General features: G+C 45.3%; 1 protein-coding gene across 1 annotated transcript in view; it reads left to right on the top strand.

Moving 5' to 3' along the window:
* The first annotated feature begins 8,407 nt into the window (after nucleotides 1-8,407).
* Nucleotides 8,408-11,199, top strand: part of impg2a (interphotoreceptor matrix proteoglycan 2a) — a 29,912-nt gene continuing 27,120 nt past the window's right edge. Inside the window, exons 1-4 of the mRNA XM_071340093.1 lie at nucleotides 8,408-8,524; nucleotides 10,264-10,336; nucleotides 10,605-10,765; nucleotides 11,004-11,008. Coding sequence (XP_071196194.1) covers nucleotides 8,408-8,524; nucleotides 10,264-10,336; nucleotides 10,605-10,765; nucleotides 11,004-11,008 — 356 coding nt within the window. The remainder of the gene's footprint in view (nucleotides 8,525-10,263; nucleotides 10,337-10,604; nucleotides 10,766-11,003; nucleotides 11,009-11,199) is intronic.

Below are 11,199 nucleotides of genomic sequence, written 5' to 3'. Positions count from 1 at the left end.
AGGACCTGAGCCCTAGGACCATGCCTCAGGACTACCTGGCATGACTCCTCCTTGCTGTCCCCAGTCCACCTGACCGTGCTGCTGCTCCAGTTTCAACTGTTCTGCCTGCGGCTATGGAACCCTGACCTGTTCACCGGACGTGCTACCTGTCCCAGACCTGCTGTTTTCAACTCTCTAGAGACCGCAGGAGCGGTAGAGATACTCTTAATGATCGGCTATGAAAAGCCACTGACATTTACTCCTGAGGTGCTGACTTGCTGCACCCTCGACAACTACTGTGATTATTATTATTTGACCATGCTGGTCATTTATGAACATTTGAACATCTTGGCCATGTTCTGTTATAATCTCCACCCGGCACAGCCAGAAGAGGACTGGCCACCCCTCATAGCCTGGTTCCTCTCTAGGTTTCTTCCTAGGTTTTGGCCTTTCTAGGGAGTTTTTCCTAGCCACCGTGCTTCTACACCTGCATTGCTTGCTGTTTGGGGTTTTAGGCTGGGTTTCTGTACAGCACTTTGAGATATCAGCTGATGTAAGAAGGGCTATATAAATACATTTGATTTGATACCCTTACCACCTGGGGGCAGCCCATCACCCCCAGGAAGTCCAGGATCCAGTTGCAAAAGGTGATTAGTTCCAGGGTCCTTAGCTTTTTGATGAGCTTTGAGGGCACTATCGTGTTGAACGCTGAGCTGTAGTCAATGAATAGCATTCTCACATAGGTGTTCCTTTTGTCCAGGTGGGAAAGGGCAGTGTGGAGTGCAATAGAGATTGCATCATCTGTGGATCTGTTGGGGCAGTATACAAATTGGAGTGGGACTAGGGTTTCTGGGTGTTGATGTGAGCCATGACCAGCCTTTCAAAGCACTTCTTGGCTACAGACGTGAGTGCTACGGGTCGGTAGTCATTTAGGCAGGTTACCTTAGTGTTCTTGGGCACAGGCACTATGGTGGTCTGCTTAAAACATGTTGGTATTACAGACTCGGACAGGGAGAGGTGGAAAAAAGACACTTGCCAGTTGGTCAACTTATGCTCGCAGTACACGTCCTGGTAATCCGTCTGGCCCGGCGGCCTTGTGAATGTTGACCTGTTTAAAGGTCTTACATGAGCTGTGGAGAGCGTGATCACACAGTCTTCCGGAACAGCTGGTGCTCTCATGCATGTTTCAGTGTTTGCTTCGAAGCGAGGATAAAAGTAGTTTAGCTCGCCTGGTAGGCTTGTGTCACTGGGTTTGCAAGCCCTGCCATATCCGACGAGATTCAGAGCCGGTGTAATACGATTCGATCTTACTCCTCTATTGACGCTTTGCCCTTTTTTATGTTTCGTCGGAGGGCATAGCGGGATTTCTAAAAAGCTTCTGGGATAGAGTCCTGCTACTTGAAAGCGGCAGCTCTAGCCTTTAGCTCAGTGCGGATGTTCCCTGTAATCCATGGCTTCTGGTATGTACATACGGTCACTGTGGGGACGACGTCATCGATGCACTTACTGATGAAGCCAATGACTGATGTGGTGTACTACTCAATGCCATCGGAGGAATCCCGGAACATATTCCAGTCTGTGCTAGCAAAACAGTCCTGTAGCTCAGCATCTGCTTCATCTGACCACTTTTCTATTGCTCTAGTCACTGCTGCTTCCTGCTTTAATTTTTGCTTTAAGCAGGAATCAGGAGGATAGAATTATAGTCAGATTTGCCAATTGGAGGGCGAGGCAGAGCTTTGTACGCGTCTGTGTGGAGTAAAGGTGGTCCAGAGTATTTTTCCCTCTGGTTGCACATTTAACATGCTGATAGAAATTTGGTAAAACGGATTTAAGTTTCCCTGCGTTAAAGTCCCCGGCTACTAGGAGCGCCGCCTCTGGGTGAGTGTTTTCTTGTTTGCTATGGTGGAATACAGATCATTCAATGCTGTCTTAGTGCCAGCCTCTGACTGTGGTGGTATGTAAACGGCTACTAAAATGTAGATTGTGGTAGATAGTGTGGTCTACAGCTTATCATGAGATACTCTTCCTCAGGCGAGCAATAGCTTGAGACTTCCTTAGATATCGTGCACCAGCTGTTATTTACAAAAATATATAGTCCGCCGCCCCTCGTCTTACCAGACGCCGCTGTTCTATCCTGCCGGTACAGCTTATAACCAGCCAGCTGTATGTTGATAGTGTCGTCATTCAGCCACAACTCTGTGAAGCGTAAGATATTACAGTTTTGAATGTCCCGTTGGTAATTTAATCTTCTGTGTAGGTCAACTATTTTATTCTCCAAAGATTGCATGTTTGCTAGCAGAATGGAAGGAAGTGGAGGTTTATTCGATCGCCTACGAATTCTCAGAAAGCAGCCCGCCCTCTGGCCCCTTTTTCTCCGCCTCCTCTTCAGGGAAAGCACGGGGATCTGGGCCAGTTCCAGAGAAAGCAGCATATTGTTCACGTCAGACTCGTTAAAGGAAAAAAAGGAATCTGCCAGTTTGTGGTGAGTAATTGCAGTCCTGATGTCCAGAAGTAATTTTCGGTCATATGAGACGGTAGCGGCAACATTATTTAAAAAAGAGGTAAAAAAAGAAGTTACAAATAAACAAACAGAAAAATTGGTGCCATTGTGTATGGGGTATGATACCGCAACATTTTATAGACCCCCAGCTGTCTGATAAGAGGGTTATAAAAACACAACCCCTTGGTTAGTGTGAGATCGAGCTCACACGTAAACAACACTTCAGCCTAAACTGGACGGACTGAGGTTGGGCGTATGTAAATCTCCAGGAATAGTATTATTTGTTGCCAGGAGGTAAATGCTGATTTTAGGTGAGTCCAGGTCATAGATTAGCAACCGTAGTTTGTAGGTGTTAGTGTTAGTAAGAGCAGGAATTTTACTGCAGTAGAAACCCTTTGGCAGGTGTTTTTTCAGGACTCCTAAGTCCAAACTTTATTTTTTTAAATACATTTTTTGGATTGAAAAATGCTTTCAGTGTAAAGTTAAACCACTGAAACAAGATATACATCAATTATCTTTTCACATACTTATTTTTTTAATAATACACTTCTCAAAAAAATAAAGGGAACACTTAAACAACACAATGTAACTCCAAGTCAATCACACTTCTGTGAAATCAAACTGTCCACTTAGGAAGCAACACTGATTGACAATAAATTTCACATGCTGTTGTGCAAATGGAATAGACAACAGGTGGAAATGATAGGCAATTAGCAAGACACCCCCAATAAAGGAGTGGTTCTGCAGGTGGTGACCACAGACCACTTCTCAGTTCCTATGCTTCCTGGCTGATGTTTTGGTCACTTTTGAATGCTGGCGGTGCTTTCACTCTAGTGGTAGCATGAGACTGAGTCTACAACCCACACAAGTGGCTCAGGTAGTGCAGCTCATTAAGGATGGCACATCAATGCGAGCTGTGGCAAGAAGGTTTGCTGTGTCTGTCAGCGTAGTGTCCAGAGCATGGAGGCGCTACCAGGAGACAGGCCAGTACATCAGGAGACGTGGAGGAGGCCGTAGGAGGGCAACAACCCAGCAGCAGGACCGCTACCTCCGCCTTTGTGCAAGGAGGAGCAGGGGGAGCACTGCCTGAGCCCCGCAAAATGACCTCCAGCAGGCCACAAATGTGCATGTGTCTGCTCAAACGGTCAGAAACAGACTCCATGAGGGTGGTATGAGGGCCCGACGTCCACAGGTGGGGGTTGTGCTTACAGCCCAACACCGTGCAGGACGTTTGGCATTTGCCAGAGAACACCAAGAGTGGCAAATTTGCCACTGGCGCCCTGTGCTCTTCACAGATGAAAGCAGGTTCACACTGAGCACATGTGACAGACGTGACAGAGTCTGGAGACGCCGTGGAGAACGTTCTGCTGCCTGCAACATCCTCCAGCATGACCGGTTTGGCGGTGGGTCAGTCATGGTGTGGGGTGGCATTTCTTTGGGGGGCCGCACAGCCCTCCATGTGCTCGCCAGAGGTAGCCTGACTGCCATTAGGTACCGAGATGAGATCCTCAGACCCCTTGTGAGAGCATATGCTGGTGCGTTTGGCCCTGGGTTCCTCCTAATGCAAGACAATGCTAGACCTCATGTGGCTGGAGCTGAATCCAATTGAGCACATCTGGGACATCATGTCTCGCTCCATCCACCAACGCCATTTTGCACCACAGACTGTCCAGGAGTTGGCGGATGCTTTAGTCCAGGTCTGGGAGGAGATCCCTCAGGAGACCATCCGCCACCTCATCAGGAGCATGCCCAGGCATTGTAGGGAGGTCATACAGGCACGTGGAGGCCACACACACTACTGAGCCTCATTTTGACTTGTTTTAAGGACATTACATCAAAGTTGGATCAGCCTGTAGTGTGGTTTTCCACTTTAATTTTGAGTGTGACTCCAAATCCAGACCTCCATGGGTTGATAAATTTGATTTCCATTGATAATTTTTGTGTGATTTTGTTGTCAGCACATTCAACTATGTAAAGAAAAAAGTATTTAATAAGAATATTTCATTCATTCAGATCTAGGATGTGTTATTTTAGTGTTCCCTTTATTTTTTTGAGCAGTGTATATTCTTTGAGAACTAACAATCACCAAAATAATAGCTAGACTGTTAGGGGAATTGAAAATTCCCAAAACAAATCATTTAACAGTATTGATTTTGTTATTCAGTTCGGGCAAAAGAACAGAGCATTAGCCATGGCAAAATGCATAGAATTGCAGGAAATTGCATTCTTTAAAACTGTCTAAATGTTTCTCGGCTCAATGGAAAAATTTGGGGAATTGCAGGAAATTGGCTTAAAAATGCCACGCGCACCACCGAAACCCCTTTTTTATCCAGAAAAGAAGAAAACAAACATTTTGATTGGATGAATCTTCCTTCCTGATTAGAAGGAAGATTATACTGATTATGCCACATACATTACAAAACATTAAGTTGTACATGGGTGCCAACTGTCCCAATCAGTTCCATTCAATGGGAGGTCCCTCTTCTTTATGCCGGTATACTTCCTCAAGATTCTTAGGAATGATGACATCACAGTCTTATCTCTCTTGGTACCATCCCACGTTGTTGTTGTTGACATGAGGTTGTCTGGACTCCGAACAAGGTTTTACTGTCTCCCAGATTAGGTCTATTAACTGTCTCTGACTCAGACAAACCCTCTGTGACTCCCCTCTGATGCCCTGTAATCCCACTGCACCTCCAACTCCTACCTCCCAGTTTAGACCAGTGTGGGTGGGGAAAGCCCTTGAGGATGGTCCCAGCTCTAAAATGGTTGTGAATAGACCTGGATAAGGACTACAACGTTCCAAACCTCTGTTACCTTCTCTATGAAAGATAAAGAACAACGAGCATCAAATAGTCAGCAAGAGTTAACGTTCAACACTGGTGATGTCGCTGATTCCATGCAGTGAGGATTTTGTTACTCATTTTATAGCTTAAGTCAGTATAGCTACAGTAGATTTGTCATTGTTTCAGGGGGAACCTGCCTCAGCCACCACAGATGGGTAGCAGTTACCTGAATGATCCGTGGCAGTCATTTGGTGCCGAAACACTGTCCACATGGCAGCTATCAGTGCAGGATGCTTTGTTTCTCAATGGCTGCCCAGCTGTCCTGCCGATGATATCAGGTTACAGGGTAAAGAGCTCAGGGCATTACAGAGTGAGTGGGGCTATGCAGGCCATTGTAGTCACCATGTATCAGCACAATGGTCCTGCCAATTATTTCAACCAAAAGCCTGGGACAGTGATGGAGACTTTGGCTACCTATCAGACCTGATAAGATCAGATAGGTAGCAATATAGAATCGCAACACTTTGCCCTCTGATTGGCTAGGTGGAATTCCGGCCATGTTGGCAATGGAGGTTTCAAGACAATTATGTTGGAACTAATGAGCTTAGTTTTGGCGAAAAAATCCTCCCAAAACCAAAGGTTTCTCTATACTTTAGACACAGTTGATGGCCTGTAGATAGGCTAGTGTTTGTACTACAACAAAGAGTGATTGCGTGCAACAGTAAGTGCTATGGTAAGTTCATTAGCCCAGGATCACTGTCTGTCCACCCACTGAACTCTTTATTCCCATTTTTAAGATGAATTGAACATCATTAACCTACAGTACATTTGTCTACTACTATGTAACCTTTAACTGTTAACCTGGAGTCTAATGGATGGACTGATTCCTCATGAATATACAGTAGCTCACCACCTTATTTGGAATTTCAGGTCCTTTTCTGAATTGACCAAATAAAATCATTGGACCCAAAAACTGGTTATGAAAAATTATTGTGAGAACATATAAAACTGCCATTTTGGTGACTCGTAAGAGTCAGTGTAACAACAGGGTCCATATCCACATGGGAAAGTGAAGGGTGAAAGCTCCCAGCTTTGCGCACACAGAGGATTCTGTCTGCCGCCTCTCAGCCCATCTCCAAGACCACTTGTTCCATAATCACTCCCATGTCTGACTGTGTGTGTCTGAGACTTGCACACACATGCATGCATGTGTCTATGTAGCCTACATGATGTGATGTACGCTGAGTGTACAAAACATTAAGAACACCTTCCTAATATTGAGTTGCACCCCACCTTTTGCCCATGAAACAGCCTCAATATTTCAGGGCATGGACTCTACAAGGTGTCAAAGCATTCCACAGGGATGCTGGCCCATGTTGACTCCAATGCTTCCCACAGTTGTGTCAAATTGGCTGGATGTCCTTTTGGGTGGTGGACCATTCTTGATACACACAGGAAACTGTTGAGTGTGAAAAACCCAGCAGCGTTGCAGTTCTTGCCTACTACCATATCCCGTTCAAAGGCGCTTCAATATTTTGTCTTGCCCATTTTAACCCTATGAATGGCACACACACAATCTATATCTCAATTGTCTTGAGGCTTAAAAATCCTTTAACCTGTCTGCTCCCCTTCATCTACACTGATTTGAAGTGGATTTAACAAGTGACATCAATAAGGGATCAGAGCTTTCACCTGGATTCACCTGGTCACTGGACCATGCTGTGCCCATGTCATGGAAAGAGCAGGTGTTTTGTATGTGTAGCCTGTACAATATGATGACTAGTAGGACCTACCCAGGTTGTGTATTATTCATTTATGGGGTATCACTGGAATCTAACCTGCTTGATCTTAGCTAAGGTGAGGCTCCTTAAATTTAGACTCCAGCCGCACAGTACCTAATTCCCTGATGATGATTTATTTTAAACCCTCTAAATCCTTCCCATCCAGAAGATGTTTTATAAATGAGGGATTTCATTGGGCCGTGAACAAACCGACTCGACCAGCCTCTTTGACACAACTACACATGATCGAGGAGTTTGCTAAAGCACAACCAGATGTCATTATGGTTAAACTCAGTGTTTCCTAGTCCATGTCTAATGGCCCTATGAACTATGATGGATTATAACAGCACTGACCTGCTCAAATCATAAACCTGAACATTACCCTCAGGTGAAGATTTAGAGAGCTAGCTATCTGTTAGTTCTACTAACACTGAAAATATAGGCCTCAGCCAGTTCCAGCCTTGAGTGGAGTTTCATTTTGACCAGGACTGTCTGGTACCTTGCACTTACAGCCGTCTCTCTCTGCGGGTGGCCTCTCTTCCCTCCCCCTTTCCCATCTCTCTCTCATCCACGTTTCCCTCGCACTAAGCACCAATCCCAGTATTACACCAGTAACGTCTTAACAAGCTGCTCTAAAGGGCTTAGCCAACAAGATTAGAGAGCAAAAAAAATCTCTCTCTCTCAATTGGCCATCTGCCTATCTGTGGCCATGAGCTGTTCTTCAGCACCACGTACCACACCTTCCTCAGCCCACGGAAGAAAGGAGGAACGGAGGGCATCACTTTATTTTAACTAGCCACAGTGCTTCTACACCTGCATTGCTTGCTGTTTGGGGTTTTAGGCTGGGTTTCTGTACAGCACTTTGAAATATCAGCTGATGTAAGAAGGGCTTTATAAATAAATGTGATTTGACTTTATCTAATCACTTCATAATTATTGGTGAGGAACTGATGCGTTTGCTGGATTTTGAACTATGCAAACTCGTAAGGAGGGACTAATACCATTTTTCAACCCCTCTGAGTTAAAACTACTACGGATTTAAGATGTCGGACTCTTTATTGAAATTTATTTTGTGTACACTTCCGTTCATTTTAGCGTTCACACTTTTGGGAATAAGAACAGGTATGTATTTATGTAGGTAGGACTAATAATCAATCTACACATCAATCTATTACAATTTCAGAAGGAGTTGTTGTCCAATGCTATGTGTTTAATGTTTTATCAAGATGCTGCATCTGGAGAAGGTCCTATTCTTCCTGATGGACAGGATCTTTATTTCAAAACAGTTGGCATTTCACCCATTCTATCGGTTACTCAAAGCATAGTTCAGTCACCTGTCCTCAAGGTTTCACACAAGGACCATGGAGCTACCCACCGACAGAAGCGCAACGTCCTTTTCCCCAGTGGGGTCAAACTCTGCGGGCAGGAGAGTGTGCAACAAGCCATCGCAAATCACCTCAGCTACTTCCACCTTCGAGGTGAGTTATTTAGATTGCTGGGCTATGGCATAATGTTCACTACATTACAACCACCACTCACTGACCTGTATGGATCATTCTGGAGATAGAAGTAGTCCGTAAGCACAGATCTGGAATCCGTTTACCCTTCCCAAATTGTAACCTCAACCGTTGGGGGGTAGAAAGACAACGAACTTAAGATCAGTGTCTAGGCTTAACTTCACACTTTATCCGATAGGCTCTATACTGTTTAGTGCTGTGCAGTGTGCTTATCCTTTAGATGTACGGTTGTGTGTGTCTCTTGCCTCTAGCCAGGGATTTAAAAGTGGGCAGTTGCAACAGAAGTCAGCGGTGGGAGAGGCCTACACATACTGTAACATCTATGGGCCTACATGACTTCTCGGTCCTCCCAGTCCCTCAGTTCCAAGTCTTTGGTCTTATAATGGCGTTTAGAACAATCATTATTTACCCCTCCCTCCGCTCCTCTTATCAAAGGCCTTCACCTCATGGAGTAGTGCTTGAAGTGCTGCGGATGTCATGTCTGTTGGAGGATTAGTGCTTGCCCACAGACCTATGGCCAGTTGTGCATTTACCTCCAGATTGGCTTGGGCTACTGACTGCAGGTATTAGCTGATCCCAGATCTACACATGTGGCACGTTCTGGCAACCCTTACCCAGACCGTGGAGTAGGTCTACATCCTTTACTCACCCAGCCCTAGACACGTGAGATGTGTGTCAACTGCATTGAGATATTTGGGTCTCAACCTATATGCCCTCTCCAGCATCAGATATTCAGCAACATCTGCTCTACTTTAGATTCATTTCCTGGCGATCAGTAAGTCACACTGTAAGTCAAGATAAACCCATTTAGAGCCCCTGTACTGCTCTTGGAGAGACAGGGAGGGGGAGAGAGAGTGACTCCTGAGAAGGACGTTGGGCGGGAGCAGCCCGGTTAAAAGTCTAACGCTCAGAACATGTGTCTGTCCACTCAGGAGAGAGAGACAGAGGCTTAGGGTTCTGAGAGGGAGGAGCTTAGAAGAATCTGTGGGCCTGTTAGTGGCTCGTCTGTGATGAGTGTGCAGGACAGCTCTGCATGTGACTCCAGTCTGGTGGGCTGCTGAGACAATGACCTGGCTGGACTCCATTGGAGGGCTGCTAACCCTCCCTGGCTGTTTGGCTAACCCTTGAGTTTCCCGATGAATAGTAAAGCTATTCCAGGACCTTCTCTATACTATGCTTTATGAAAATGTATAGTTAAAAATGTTTAAAACTTCAATGAGATTGGTCAAATTTGGCAATCAAGATGTTAGTTTCAGCCCAATACTTACTAAAACACCTGATTTAAACATCTGCTCATGAAGACCTTCTTCCAGATGGGCTGGAACAAATCCCTCCCCGTAGCTCTTTAGACCAGGGCCGTGGTTGGTGATTGTGTAGATAGGTGAGCACAATGATTGTTGAGATAGTACTGTATTATGTAGATGCAGTTGTTAAAGTTGAATTGAGAGGAGAATAGCTGGGACAGCGTTAAGGTTAAGGGAGATACTGTGCCGTAGGAACTCATCTGTAACCGTATTAACCTATGGGGATTGGGAGATGCTTTGGCTCCAGGGAGCAGAACAGTGAGGGTCGAGTAGGTAGCTACAGGTCATTGTGTTGGTGACCTGTTATTTTTTTCTTCATTTATTTCACCTTTATTTAACCAGGTAGGCCAGTTGAGCACAAGTTCTCATTGTACTCACCTGTAATCTGATTTACAGTATGGAAAGGGGTTACATCACTGGTTTGGCAGTGGCATGACATTGGAGAGTGATACTGAGGTCAGGCAGACAGGTACACAACATGCTAAACATGGAATCAGTTGACTCTGACCTGGCAGGGGGTATGTACTGTACAACACTTAAATCCACACTGTGATCCACACATGAGCTAAGATGCTAGGTAAGATTTACCTCAGGGGGTCACAGCTATAGAACTGGAAGTCCACAGCCTCGGGTGGTTTTCCTACCTGCTCCTTGTCATCCTTAGAGAACGTTTTCTACCAAGTGAATGGGTTCTTTCACCAATCAGTGACATTAGTGTGTGTGTGTGTGTGTTTTAGTGTGTCAGGAGACGGTGTGGGAAGCCTTCAAGATTTTCTGGGACCGCCTCCCGAACCAGGAAGAGTACCAGACCTGGATGAGTCGGTGCCTGGACGGCACGACCACTGCTCTGGAGATGGGCAACAACTTCAGCCAATCAGAGGAGCACCTGGCCCTGGTTGTGAGTGGGCTGTTTTTGAAAGCGGGGGGGGGGGGGGGGGGTTAGTGGGTGCATAGGGGATATGAGTCTTTTCAGTCTCCATGAAAGTACCATCATCATTCATCCAAAAAGTCATAGTTTCCAGCTGATTTTTTTGTTTTTTTAACGTTATTTTGTGTATGTAACAATTATAATCCTGCTTCAGTTATTACTGTACTTGCTCCTGTAACATTTCTGTCTTCTGTCTATCCAATTTCAGAGAATGTCAGTGACAGGGTTAAAAAGGCAAGGCATCATATCATATTCACTTTATTTGCCGTTGTAACCACTCTTTGAGCGTATTCACTGGGCATTACCCTTGTATTACATGTCTCATTCATTTTCCCATTGCTGTTCTCTCTACTTCTGTTCTATCAACTGTAGTGATGCCACCAACTCATGGTTACATATGTGCG

The sequence above is a fragment of the Salvelinus alpinus genome, chromosome 14 (genome assembly GCF_045679555.1).
Source record: "Salvelinus alpinus chromosome 14, SLU_Salpinus.1, whole genome shotgun sequence".
NCBI classification, from domain to species: Eukaryota; Metazoa; Chordata; class Actinopteri; order Salmoniformes; family Salmonidae; genus Salvelinus; species Salvelinus alpinus.
Note: the sequence above shows the minus strand (reverse complement) of the source record. Positions and strands in the feature narration are given on the sequence as shown.